This window comes from Phyllostomus discolor, chromosome 6, assembly GCF_004126475.2.
Source record: "Phyllostomus discolor isolate MPI-MPIP mPhyDis1 chromosome 6, mPhyDis1.pri.v3, whole genome shotgun sequence".
Classification (NCBI taxonomy): Eukaryota; Metazoa; Chordata; class Mammalia; order Chiroptera; family Phyllostomidae; genus Phyllostomus; species Phyllostomus discolor.
In genome coordinates this window covers 153,608,524-153,622,659 of record NC_040908.2, presented here as the reverse complement: position 1 = coordinate 153,622,659, position 14,136 = coordinate 153,608,524, and the positions used below count along the sequence as shown (strand labels likewise).

The 14,136-nt window shown below is 53.2% G+C and overlaps 1 protein-coding gene across 5 annotated transcripts in view; it reads right to left on the bottom strand.

Annotated features, from left to right (window-relative positions):
* Window positions 1–4,958: 4,958 nt before the first annotated feature.
* The window catches only part of ALKBH3 (alkB homolog 3, alpha-ketoglutarate dependent dioxygenase), a 32,518-nt gene continuing 23,340 nt past the window's right edge, over window positions 4,959–14,136 (bottom strand). For 4 of the 5 annotated variants that reach the window (XM_036029267.1, XM_028516475.2, XM_036029268.1 and 1 more), the window contains exons 9-10: window positions 7,481–7,579; window positions 4,961–6,553 (exon numbers count right to left, since the gene is read on the bottom strand). In XM_036029267.1, coding sequence (XP_035885160.1) covers window positions 6,461–6,553; window positions 7,481–7,579 — 192 coding nt within the window. In that variant the 3' untranslated portion in view covers window positions 4,961–6,460. Of the gene's footprint in view, window positions 6,554–7,480; window positions 7,580–14,136 lie in introns of all 5 variants that reach the window. The other variant, XM_036029269.1, reaches the window with a different exon arrangement.

Sequence of the window (14,136 nt, the reverse complement as noted above, 5' to 3'; positions counted from 1 at the left end):
TCTGCACAGAGTTTCGAAAAGGCCTGCAAAGACAAGAGAACAATGTGACCGGCAGGAGGGAGGCGTCTGGGCCTGGCTGGTGACCCGCTGGCCCGGACACGTCAGGAGCTGACCCAGGCGGGAGAGCAAGCAGCATCAGGCCAGGGCGGTGCATTAGGAGACCAATTACCTGGGGAGCATGTGGCGGGGCTGCCGAGAGAGAGCCGAGCCTCGATGTGAGGCCACTTTGGCATCTGGGAGCTCTCTTCGGCTTGTTCTAGAGACCTTCCCAGGGGACGCTTAAGTGCGGCTGGACCTTAATGTGATCAGCCTCACTCGGGAACAATTTTCATTCTGCCCAAAGCCTCTAGGCCTATGCTTGCCAAACGCCACAGAGATATGGGCACCAGGGGAGCCTGCCAAGGTGAAGGGCAGGGTCACAGGTCCATCGGTCAGCCACGGAGGGATCACCCACCCGACACGAGCATTAGGGTTGGGGGTAGCAGGGCACGTGGAGCATCCTACTTCAAACAACTATATTACTGAGTGCATCACCATCAGGCACATTACAGTCATGCTCTCGACCCTCGCAAGACCTCAGAGAGGTGGCTGCTTCTGTGTCCACTTCACAGCGGAGAAGACTGAGGCTTGGGGGATGACTGGCTGGCCCAGGAGGCTCAGCGAGGAAGGGCAGAGTTGGAGTGGAGCCCACGTCTGCCTGACTCAAGCTGAGGCTCTCTGCACACGGACTCTGGCAGTAATTCTGACAGAAGCGGAAGCTGGGCAGGGATGGGGGTGTTGTAGCTGCTCCCTAATTTCACCCATGCAGGCAGCACTCTGACCCTAAGAGAGGCCTGACCCTCCACTGCCACCCCCAGGGCAAAGGTAAGTCTGGGCCAGGCTTGCATGAAGCTGTCCGAGTTGTCCGGCCAGCCCCCCTTGTCTGCCGGTGCAGAGCCCGGCCTACACTGTTCGGGCAGGAGGCTGCCGCCGGGGTCTCTGCCGCACATGGAGCTGGCGGGAGACCGTCAACACCATCCCGCAGAGGGCGGCCCCAGTGAGCACTGTGACCTTCCGGGGCCATCTGTGCCCGTGTCCTCTCTGGTCACCAGGTTCTGCTTTTAGCTGGGGACCCCAGAGGAGGTCGCAGAACCTCAGCGGGGTGGGAAGCACACGGGGCTGGCACCTGATTTGGGTCTTCATGCCCCGGGTGCCCCCCAGGTGAGGCCTTAACTCTCAGGCCTCAGCTTTCTCATCTGTCCAATGGGGAGGGTAGTCCCTAACCCATGCCCTGATGGGACTTTGGGGTGACACAGGGCAAGGCGTGTTGTCTCCAGCCCACCCCTCCCAGCACAGGGGAGCCTGGGGGAGGGGGGACCCGGGGAGGGGAGCCGCCCGTTCAGACCCCACCTGATTTCCACCTCCAGGCTGGCTGTCCTCCTCTCTCCCTCACGCCGGGTGAACAGAAGCTGAAGCCCAAAGTGTGTGTGCGTGTGCGGGGGGACAGGGGTGGAGATGTGGGGAAGAAATGGGTGGCCAATCCCTTGATACGTTTTTGGAGGAAACATTCCAGAAAAGTTTCATCAATGAGGGTACGAGGGGGACACTTCCCTGGGGCTCCCCTCCTCTCCCCGACTCTCCTGCCTGGGTGGTCCCTGCAGCCTGGATACCCCTGGGCCAGAGTTTGGGGACCCCCCCCCGTTACATCCTTCATCCACCCACCCCACCATGATTCTTTAGGAAGGGAGGATGCAGCCCCCAACAGAGTGGCTTTTGGGGTGTGTAGATTCCTGTCTTAGATGGTCTCGCCAGAAGGCGTGGGGAGCGGCTTCTGGTTTCAGCCTCTTGGGAGGACCCAACAGGCGGTGCTGCCGTCTCCGCCACTGACTGAGGCAGGAAAGGCTTTGGCCGTACCCAGCGGCGAGGCATCTGGATTGTCACAGGCTCTGCGTGGCAGGTGCCTGACTCCGCATGCTCACCCACTCTCCCCCTGCAGGGGGCGGATAACTGCAGTCCACTCCCACGGCCCTCCGCCCTCCGCCCTCTGTAGCCGGTGCCTGCCCACCCCTTCCTCCAGCCTTTCTCCCCACGGAGAGATGCTTCCAGGCTCCTGACAAGGGCCGGAGTCTCTACCACTGCTTCTCAGCAAAGGAGCCGAGGAAACACAGTCTTTGCAGCCCCAGAGGACTCCGGCTGGTGCTGCCCCCGCTGCCTGGGGCCCAGGCCAGAGGAGGCCCGGAGACCAGGGACTGCTTGCTGACAAGGAACCACGCAGGTTTCTCCCAGCCCCGCCAAGGGCGACTGGTCTCAGGACCCAACCAAGCCTCTAGGAGGATGCTCAGTGTTGTCTGCTAAAAAACATAACACAACACAACCCTAACCCTCACAGGGCCACCTGTAGGAACAGATCAGACTACAGATGGAACAGGTCCAAAGAGCAAACTCTATGCTCCTTCCTGGTTTTTACCTGTCCTTGCCTTTCCGAAACTCAGAACCTGCATCCAGAGTTAAAGCTAGCTGGGCCAGAGGCCGGGATCCTGCCGGAGTAGGCCCACGCTCCCGGAGGCCGCATGAGAGTGGGGACTTTCCCTGGAGTCCGGTGAGTGTGATGTCACATTACCATGGGGGGGGTGGTAATAGCACAGAAATAGGTATAATGACAATGCTGTCCCACATACTTTGGTCAGCTCCCGGTTTGCTCATTTGACAAAATAATCTTTTAGGTAATGCTGGCTGCAAAGGCGCTGCCTGATTTACCCTGTTTTCCTGCACTGCTCTTGGGTGCAGGCCCCGTGCCCGGCTTCGACTCGGAAAAGCAGCCCAGCCCAGCGCCTGTAACTCAGCACAGCAGTAGGAAGCACCAGCTGGAAAAGCACCGTTAGTCTGTGTGCCGCCCTAATAAACAAACACCACGTCACCTCCCCGTGGAGCCCCAGACACAGAAGCATCTGACCCGAGACTGGACTCCAGCAGCACAAAACTGACAGGGGCCTCGTGGGGGGGCGGGGGGCTCCTTCCAGAGAGAAGGGGGGTGGGTAGAGGGAAGAGGACCACTGCAGACTGGGCCCCGGAGCAGAGCGTGTGGGTGGAACCATGTATAAGGAAAGACTTAAACAAACAGAATGCATCACTATGGAAACATTCGGCTTTTTCAAAGGCATTGTTAAGAAAAATGATCAAGAATTCAGATTCAACACTACAAGTGTTTATGACCAGAAAAGGCAAAGTGGGTCTCGGTTACTCTGCCTCCAAGGAAAAGCTGCCAGAACTCAAGGAAGAAAGAAACACGCCCCCAGGGCCAGGGCTGGCTCTGAGCCCTCCCACTGGGGCATTCTGCCCACTCGGCACCCACTTAACTCTTGGGGTTGCCACAACACAACTCGAGAGAAGGTGCCACTCCCAGACCAGGTCCAGGCAGACCTGCCATGCACCAGGGCAGGGTCACTTTGGCCATGGGGGCAGCGGGGAGTGAGTGCCACCAGGAAATGGCAGGTTTGTGAGCTGTGACTGACACTTGTCAGGAGCCGCCAATGCCACCTGAGTGTGTAGTCCAGCTGACAGTGTGGGCCCGGATCTCCATGCCTCTGTACGGGGACAAAACCTGGCATCCCGTATGACTGTTCCGACCTGCGCCCAGGCATGCGCCTGTGTACAACCAGAGCCACTCTCTCAGGCGGTCTGCTGATGGGTGCTGTGAAGTGTTGTGAAACCTGATGCCCACTGTGGACCCCATTCAGTCCCCAAATGTACTCACAGGTAAGAATGAAGGGAGGAGGGGACCACTGATCCGCCTCTGAGTTTCTTAGACATGATCAGGAAGCACTCTTAAGTCATTTGCCAGGAAGGTTGAGTAAGAGCTTATCTAAGCTGCCAGGAACTAGATACTGTCCCTGCCATACCCTGCCCCCTGCCCCGCCATCGTGAGCTTCCCAGGTAACACGACCCATCTGGCAGCAGGGTTCCCGCCTGGGAGGTGCTAAATTGGACAGGAGACAGGAGGTGAGGTGCCTGCCCTGATGCACGGGAAAGCCGGGAAGCAGACACCGCGGCTGGGCAGCCAGCCCTGCCGGCAGGCACTGGGTGCGTGGCAGGCTCACCGGCTTTGCAAAAGCAAACCCCGAGGCTCGGGGTCCCAGGGAGGCTGAGTAGACCACTCTGCCTAAATTCAGGCAAGAAGCAGTTTAAGGTTTAGCCTGTCGTTTGAATTCCGGCACAAGTCCTGTCAAGTTTCTGAAGCGCTGGGAGACTTCAGGGGCCTGGTCTCTACAATGGAAACTGCATCTTTCTTGCAGGGCTGTGGAGGAGATTAGGGACTAGGCATGAAAAGCTCCTAGGACACTGTGTGGCAGGTTATTAAAGCTCAAAAAAAAAAAAAGAAAAGGGCAGCTGAAAAACAAAACATTTTTTCCTCAAGCTACAGTCATTGTATTTGCTTCCTCTGCTTTACAGGTCATGGCAGTGAAAACAGCTTCATGCTCATTCCTAAGCGGAGATCACCGCAGATGAGACACAGCAGCGGGGGGCGGCGGGGTGTCTCACGGTCCCTGAGAGCGGCTGCCCTTCGCTGGAGCCCGCAACTCCCGTCTAGTCCTGCACCCTGTACCACTCCTGCGGTCACGACCCACTTCACTTTTCAGGAGGGACGTCATTTTAGCGGTGAAAAATGGCCGCTCCAGCACTTGGCAGCAAGAAACGGAACCCAGGGCTGCTCTCTCGGATGAAGAAACCCAGGTGGCGGCCCAGGCTGTGTGCTGTCGAGCAGGAATCCGCTGCCCTGACGGATGCAGGGCGAGAATCTGCAGCTGACGCAGGGGAGGTCGGGACCCTGCATTAGGACGGCTGCTGTAAGACTAGGAGCCATCTGCCGGTTCTTTCGTGGCTGGGAATGGAAGAGGAATTTCCCAGTACCGTGTATGCAACTCGTAACCAAAACTGGCTGTGCCTCGCTGGCCAGGTTTTGTATGTTTTAATAGAAAGGCTAGGCAGTAAAAGGAGGTTTTATTTTTCTGGTGATTTGTACCTCCCTCAGAGGAAGTCTTGGTATGATGCTCAAGTCCTATAAACCATTTAGGATTTCTTAGAGAAAGGGGCTGTACACATGCAACAACAACACTTCAAAAAGGAAGAAGAAAAGGTGGAGGGACTCCAGTGTGAGCAGCCAGCGGCCTCATGGGAGAGCCTGTCAGAGAACAGAGCCAGGCCAGGCATGGCGCTACATCCGAGTCCTGGGGAAGAGCCTGCCTAGCCTTTGGCACGCGGCCATGATCACAGGGTCGTCAATCTTGCAGCACAGGATGGACACGAGATCAAAAGCAAGAAGGCTCTGTAAGCTCCCCCACGGGCAGCAAGGGAAACTTAACTTCTTGCCCTAGTTTCATCCATTTTCTTTCTCACAGGTTTTCCTTATCTGGGGCCGGAACCCATCTGTCGCAACGCCCTGGAGTCAAGAGGTCAAGGCAACACGTGCTCTGCTGATGCAACGAGGGGCAGCCACTCTGTTCTGTTTTGGGAACCTCAGTGACGTCACGGACGCAACCCTGAATCTCGGGAGCTTGTGTCTGGGAGAACGCTGAGTCAGAAGCAGGCCTTAGTCACAGGGCTGCTGCCATCTGACGCGAGGAGGACCGTTAGGTAACTGGGTCTGTCCCCTGAAGAACTGCTCTGGCTTCGGTCTGGCTTCGGCGGAGAGACTCTAGTAATTCCCCAGGGGAAGTGAATCTATGTGGGACAGCTGTCACTAGCAGGGCATTTGCTGCTCTGAGCCTAAGTTTCTTAGGACATCAGTCAAGTATTCCTCCCTTTGAGGGGACAGTTCTCTCCTGTATTACAAGTGGGTCCAGGTGGCGGCTGGGAGATGCCCGGCCCAGAGAACACGGCCTTCGTCTTCATCCCCAGGCCCGCACCCGGACTGAGCGTGCTGGGAAGGCTGACCGGCAAGGGGAGAGTTCAACACGGTGCTTCCGGAACACGCAGCTTTCCGCTACAACAGCACGGAGCTGAAGCGTCACGGAGTCCAGGCCACCCTCCGCACAGCCCTGTGAAACCACCTCTGTTTGGGTTTCAGCAGCTGTCTGCCTACGGAAGGCTCCAGGGCCCCTGACGCATATTTACATCTCCACTCGGCCGGAGTCACGGGGCACAGACACGTGCGGATTTATACCAGGGGCAAGGGCAATTCATTTGTCTTCAAACAAAGCAGGGGACAGCAGGAGGGAAACTGCTTATGGACAGAGTCATCTGTGAGCACAGCCACAGCAATTTGCCTCAACAAAATATGTGATTAGGGATTACTGTTTCCGCAGTAAACGTATTAGGAGCATGAACTGCTGGCTGGCACTGAATAGGGCTCTGATCTGGGGAGAACGTTCCACCCTCGTCTTCCAAACAGCAGGCCGGGGCTCAGCTGGACCAGCCCTGCGCAGTGTCCTCCTGGTGCGCGGCTCGCTGGGTCTCAGCGCGGCTTCTCTCTCAAAGGCTCCCGTCACCAGTGCGCCCCTCCGGGGTCTGCGTAGACCGTCCGGAAGGTCAGGTTTACTCTCGGCTCTCTGGAGTGGTACTCTTTGGGCACCCGGTGCTAAATGGAAATAGAAATAACCGTGACATAAATACACACACATTTTTATTTCAAAGCCATCTGAAGCTTATTTATGAGTACACACACACATTTCAATTTTCTCCTCACTTAAATGAGCAGCAATAAGATCTTTAGAGTCGTGGAGAAAGGGCTTCTCTCTTCTTCTCTGAAAGAAACCCCACCCCCACTCTCACCATGAGATGCCAACAAAAGACACGGGATTCTGCCCTCATGCTACGTGTTCTCACGGTAATCTGTACACCTTAAAAATGACCAGCCTTGCCCTGGCTGGTGTGGCTCAGCTGGTTGGAGCTTTGTCCCATAACCAAAGGCTGTGGATTTGATTCCTGGCCAGGGCACCGACCTAGCTAGGTTGCAGGTTTGATTCCGGATCCCTGGTCTGGGTGCAAACGGGAGGCAACCAGTCGGTGCTTCCCTCTCACACTGATGTCTCTCACTCTCCCTTCCTCTCTCTCTAAAAGCAATGAAAAATGTCCTTGGGTCAGGATTCAAAAACCAAAACTGAACAGCCTTTACCATGGCCTGGTCTGAGCTGCGGAGCCATGCAGCTCAACACGCCAGTCACCAGCGCTCGGAGGCTACTGGGTTTGGACTCGGTCCCTCGGCAAACGGGCCACATTCAGACAGACCACCGCCACGTGCAGCAGGTGGCCACTATGTCGGGCTGCACAGACATCGGACGCCTCCATCGCTGCAGGAAGTCCCACGGGACGCCGCTGCTGCAGAGGCCCAGCCTGACCGTCAGTGGTATCAGTGCTCCTGAGCAGTGATGCCACTTTGCTGCCTCTCGCTCCTCATAAAAGCAACTTGCTCTGCACCATGTTTACTACGGAAATGAATCATCGCCAGTCAGTCAGGAGGCTGCCTCCACACGAGAGCGGATCCACATCACTTGCACGTTCTCACCTGCCAGTCAGCTTGCGTGGCTCCTTCCATGATTAACAGGGTCCCGTGATCCAAGGGTATCTTCACTCGCTCCACATACGTGTAGTCCCCACTGTCTTCCTGGAAAACAGCATTCGCTGCACTGAACCGTGCAGTCGAGATGCACCAGAACGTGACTCTGGTCAAAGAAAGACACCTCTCCTCGGCCAGACTGCAGGGGTCACTGCCTGGCTCTGTCCCTCGGCAGCTGTGCGGCCTCAGGCCAGTCGTTTCACCTCCCTGCACCTCACCTTATCCCTCTGTGGGACTGAGTGATGGCCACGCCCGCCACACAGGGCTGTTGTGAGCCTCGACCAACACAGGAGGTGGCGATCGCTTGGAGACGGGCACAGAGGGCACCGCTGTAAGTGCTAGCTTTTATTGTCGGCATGCAAAATGCAAAAGAGCCCATTCTGGCCCATGAAAGAACTAAAATTCACATATACAAGAACTCTTTACATCTGCTTTATGCTGTGCGCCGTTTCTGACATAGGGTGGGGAAACGGGCTTTCAAACCAGACCTGGGACGGTGGTTTCTGACCGCTGTCACAACGTATGCCAATTCGCTCATCGGTCCCCAGGTGCAAACCAGTAGTCACAACCCTTCCTATCGTCCTTCGGTGTTTCAGAGACGTATTCCTGTTCCAGAACAGTCACCAGTAGATTTACTCAGAGAAGTGAGCTCTGGCTCGACCAGAACAGTGTTGCAAATGAGACTTGTGGTTCGAGTCTTGGAAGATAGATCACAATTCCTGGACACTCAGGACACGAACGCCTGGTACTTCACAGTGCCCCTTTCTCCCAGAGAGCCCCGAGTCCTGTCATGCCCAGCACTGCCACCAAGCTCCGCAGCACCGCCCGCAACGCAGCCGACAGGTGGTGTTGCTCACCTTGCACAGCTGACGGGTGTGTCACATGACTTCCTCGCTTGCAGCTACAAGAGCACGGGGGAGCCGAGACCAGGAGAGCGCCGAGCTTCCTGACTTCCTCACCTCTGTTCTGGGCAGACCTACCCGTTCGTATGCCTCACTTCCGATGCACGGGATCCCATCTGGGTGAGCGCAGAATTTACTTCCTTGCAACGCTGTGTTTATGTTTATTATTGTAGGGGTGCTTACGAGAACATAACTGTTTACAGTGACTTCCCCCAGGAAAATGAAAATCAAAACAATAATGAACTTGCATAAACAGTCTAAGGTCCAGGCCTCAACCCTTGGCAGTGACTTTGTAAGCAAACTCATAATTTTTACAGGCAGGAGATAAGAAACAGTGTCTGAAATAACGTTGTTTCAGTGATTGATTTTAATTGGGCCTGCTACCTTTCTCCTCCAGTAGCAGGAATAAATCAAAAGCGTTCACCTCTGACCCTTCCGCCGACCAAAGAGCGGTGGGAAGGCGACCCTGGCCTTCTCGGGAAAGCTCCCTCTAAGAAAAGCAGAAGGCTGTTCTCTGAAATAAGTACTCCAGACCGAGGAGCTGCACGTTCTACTGGAGAGAGGACAGCAGAGGGGAGTGCAAGGCGCCTGAGAGCGGCCGAGGCTCCGTGACTGAGGCTGTGTGAAGCCCGTCACCAGACCAAGGCTCGCACAGCTGGGTGCGGAACTGCTGCTCCCTGCATCGCCGGGAGTGAGATAGGGCCAGAATCTATCGAGCACAGGCACCAGGACAGGAAAGGGAAACGAAGCAGAGAGGGAAGACACATAACCGCGACAGGAAGGTAATCCAGTGATGAGGGTCTCACAGAACAGCAAAACCAATGCTGGGGAGAGGGGGGTGCCAGGGCTAGTGGAAGAGAAAAGGTGAGCACTGTGACTCTGCCTGGAAACATGAGCAGGAACAGGCCTAGCAAGTGAAAGAGGAGTCCAAATACAAGGGGGAAACAGCACTGATGGAAAGAGACGTTCCAGAGGTCTCCATTTCACTGAACGCTCCCACGATCGGAGTTTTTCAAATGGGAGAAGGCCTCAGGTTGGGTTACACAAAGTACATCCGGTGGAACCGTCAGTTGGACCGGACAGTACAAGAGTGTGAGCCTTCGCTGGGGGCGGGGGCGGGGGGGGAGCTGCTCTAATCCAGTCCCCGGAGCAGACAGCAACGCCCGGTGGCCCCACTGCACAAGGTGATTCCATTGCTTTGAGCTTGTTATGTGTTCCTTCCAACACACTGGGCTTAGAAAACGCATTCCTGATTTGCAGGAGACAGAAGAGAGGGTAAAGGATCCTACCAAGGGAGCACAGAGCTCACGGACCCCTCCTTCTCCGGAGAGGCCAGAGAGGCAAGAGGCTGCGGCGTCACCACTGAACTCAAGGGAGACCTGCAGAGACGTTCCCCGCTCAGAAGCAGCTAAATGCCGGAGGAGCTCACGAGGCAGTGCCCGAAGGCTCGAGTGGGTAAGCGGATAGGCAGCAGTGGGAGCACCGATCAGAGAGTTCACCGGAGCGTGTCCACAGTCACTAGCAAGGTTCAGTTACCAAACACGTCTTGTAACCCTTTGGATTTACTCCAGTCTTTCTTCAAAACAAAACAAAACAAAACATGTCCCTGTAAAACCCATGGCTTACGATAAAATTTTCCATCCCTGATCCATTCATTGTTGCTGTACTTGGTTTTCCACACATTTGAAACCTCACAAGTGAAAAACGGAAAACTGTGTATTTTTATAGTAGCGACGATCATCATTCTCACTCCTTCCCAACCACAGCCGGCTCCCTTGAGGGCTCAACCCCAATCCCCAGGGCACGGCAGGGCTTCCCAAAGTCCCGCAGCTCTCCTGTCCACCTCGCCAGGTAGGGGCCTGTTCAGCTTCCTTCAGAAAAATGCTATTTAGGGAAAATTGCCTGGGTGTATATATTTTATTTTATAATTTTTATTTATTGAGTTGAGAGAGAGAGAGAGAGAGAGAAGGGGAGGGGAAGAGAGACAGATAAATCCTGATTTGTTGTTCCATTTATTTATGCATTCACTGGCTGATTCTTATACGTGCCCTGAGACAAGGGCCAGAACCCCCAACCTTGGTGTATCAGGACGATGCTCTAACCAGCTGAGGAACCCGGCCAGGGCCTCTGGGTGTGTTTATCTCATTACTGACCACCCAACACACAGGGAATCTAAACATTCTTCTTCTCATTGGAAAGATAACTCCACACTTTATGAGCTCTGTGTAGATTTTTCACGTAGTTACTCCCTTCCTTGTCCTTAAAAAAGTGTCTTAGAAATTAAAAATAACCATCAATGCCTGAAAGTCATTACTGGCATAGTTTTTCTTTCTCCTATAACATTAACATAATTTTATTAAAATATATGTAATGTACTTGTAATTACTCGGTCAACGCCTGCTTTTCTACTTACCGGTGAAATGCATGCTGGGAGGACTATGTTCTCTTGCCCTTTCAAATCATGCTCCGTGCCAGTTACCACACACATCGAGAAATATATGTGCCAAATGGCTGAGGGAAAGCACCCAGAAAATACAAAAATCACCTTTAATCCTATCACTCAGAATTCATACAACACATACAAGAATAGTCTATATACGTAACCGGGTACTCTACATTTGAACAATAGATAGTGAGCATTTTTCGATGTCTTAAATACACAGTATTTCGAAAAGATGGCTGTATGATATTCCTCTGTCTGAACACATCCTTCCTTCTGTGACCTCGCCAGTATTGTCGGACCACCTGTTTATGTCGGGCACAGTGCCGGCAGTGAGGGCACGGCAGGGACGCGCGTGTTTGGAGACTGAATGTTCATGTGCAGGTACTATTAAAAAAAAAGCAAAGGAAGCGCTATTGTATGTAGATCTTGGACAAAATATTTCTGAGTTTCTTTCTAGGACACACTCTTCAAAATGGAATGACAGGATCCAAGGGCATGGACTTGAAGGCACACTGAGTCACACCACCAGACTGCCTCTTTAAGAAGGTTGTGGCAATGAACCATTCCATCATGAGAAATTCTAGTACCTATCTTCTGGCCATATCACCCATACTGAACATAATCAACTGGCACTGAAGAAAAAAGTTAGGGAGCCAACACACGACGCCCCCTCTCATGCCCGTGTTTTGTCATCCTTTGGACTGACGTCCGGCCTGGCCTCTACGCCCGGAGCCAGGCCTGTCATCTGCCGGGCCTCTTTGATGCTCCCCTGGCCACTCCGCATGGCAGTGCCCGACAGAGATCTCAGGACACACGCGCTCCTTCATCTTCAGCAATCACATTCTAATCTCGGTGACCCTGACTCAGCCAGAAAAGGCCGTTGAAAGAAAAATATGCTTCTGAATAAGTGATCTCAGTCACCAAGGAGACAGCTGGTTTTTCACGTCATCTCTGATCCCACAGATAAGTTTCTTATCTAAAAAACGTTCCATCTTTTTACTGCAAAGATGCTTATAAAAACACAACACAAATGAGCAAAGTAGGAGCCTGCTACTCATTTCCCAAGCTCACAGGAAGCTCTTGACATGTGGTTGCTATTATTAATGTCTGCACTGGAGGGCCCCAAGGAGGGCCTCAAGGCTACCAGGGGCCCTTGAGGCCTGGAAGGACTTAAGTTACCGAGGAGGTGGAGAGCGTGCCTGAGGAGCAGAGAGAGAGTTCAGCAGAACGGTGCAATCACACAGGGAACGGGAGACCAAAGTACGTTGAGCAAAGATTATGGGACAATTTGACAGTCTAGCTAAGGAGTTTGCATTTTACCCGTTGGTTCAGGAGGAGCAAATACAGATGCCTGAGTTGGAAAACAAAGTGATGAAGGCAGAGAGCTCAGTCTTGGCTCTCTGCTTCTTTTTCTCCACTCCCTTGCTCTGAATGACAACGCTTTACATATTGTCTATATTATTAGTTTCAGTTCATTTACCAGCTTCTGAGCTGTGTTGGGCGGGCACACGATTTAACACTGCCTCGGCCTCCCCTTCTGTACAATGGGGGTAAATAATAGCAGTACGAACTTTATCAGACTATGGGAGGATTACATGTAAAATGCTGAGAACAGAGCCAGGCACAGAGTCAACACGACACACCTGTCATTGATCATTATTACCGCATTACTGTTGTCATCTGACAACTCCCACATGACATCTCCAGCACGGGCCTGTCATCTGACCTCCAGACTTAGCCAACAGCCTACTTTAGGTCTGAAAATCTCAAGCATCTCAAACTTACCATGGAGAAGAAGGAACTCTTGATTCTCTCTACGAAATCTCCTTAAGGCCAAAACCAAATGCAAAAATACCCACTCCTCCCCCATCTGACAGAGTAGCACCTACACCCACCAGCTGCTCCCGCCAGAAACCTGGGAGTCATTCCTGACTCTACCCTCACAGTTACTATCTCAGTCACCATCGGCAAGTCCTGCGGGTTCTCCCTCAAAATCATGCATCGGATTCACTCACTTGTTCAACCCCACCGCCCCCTTTCTCGTCCGAACCAGCAGTTTCCCACTGAGGACACTGGAAACGAGTTTTACTTAGTCTCCTGCTCTCGCCTCTCCCCAAACCATCCTTCACACTGCAGCCAGTGACCCTTCACCACGGACACCAGATCGTGTCACCACCTCATTCATTCGCACTGCACTTAGAACGAAATCCAAACTCAGAGCTCAGGATCGTCACTTCTCTCTGTCCATCTGACGGCTGTCCAGCTCCCATGACCCCCAGGAGGGCAGGGCCCACGTGTGCTGTGCTCGCTGCTCTGGCTCCAGAGGCGGGCACAAGTGCCCCACACACGGCAGATGTTCAATTAGGGTTTCTCGGGGGGAGGAGAGGAGAGAGAGAGAGAGAGAGAGAGAGAGAGAGAGAGAAAGAGAATATGAACTACTCTGCAAATGTCTGGCATCTGGGTACCAGACAAAACTGAGGGGAGAAAGGATTGGAATTTTGGACACCGGGGGGGAAAGGGTCACTGTTGGTACTTTAGACACGTGGTATGAAGAGCCCGGGATGAAGACGGTCACTCTGAGAGGGATGAGTCCTTCAGACAGTCCGAGAAATAAGAAAATTTTGGACATGAAACACTTAAAATTGGAGAGCAATTAACTGAAAATAACTCCTGTTTTTAACCTGACCAAGAGAACAGTAAGACCGTGAACATAAATGGACTTTTCAGCAGGTGGAAGTATGGTTTTTCTCGGAGAACAATAATGTGACTTTATGATTTTAAGTTAGAAGTGACAAGTGCTGGTGTACGTGAACGGGTCTCATGAACACGCAGAAAGCGATGACTGGGACTCGAGATCAAAGTCAAAGCCGGAGAGCAGAGGTTCACAACTCCCCCACCAAAGAAGGAATGGCTGGGGCCATAGGAACAACCGAGACCTCACTCACTCACTCATCCACGCCAAGTGCACTCACAGCACACTCACACACACTCACTCACACACACACACACACACACGGCTGAATGCTGGGGATGTAACAATAAGACAGAAATGGGCCTTGGCCAATGGGCATTACAGTCCATGGCCACTTTATAATCTCCTAAAAGACAATATATTCAAAAATAACAAAATCAAAGATCATCTTGAACATATTTAAGGAGCTGAAGGCAAAAGAAAAAAACTTCAAAGGTGGCAGAGAGGTGGCAGTAAGAAAAGCATGAGAATAACAAAGCTAACAGAGCATTCCAGAAACCAACAGGAG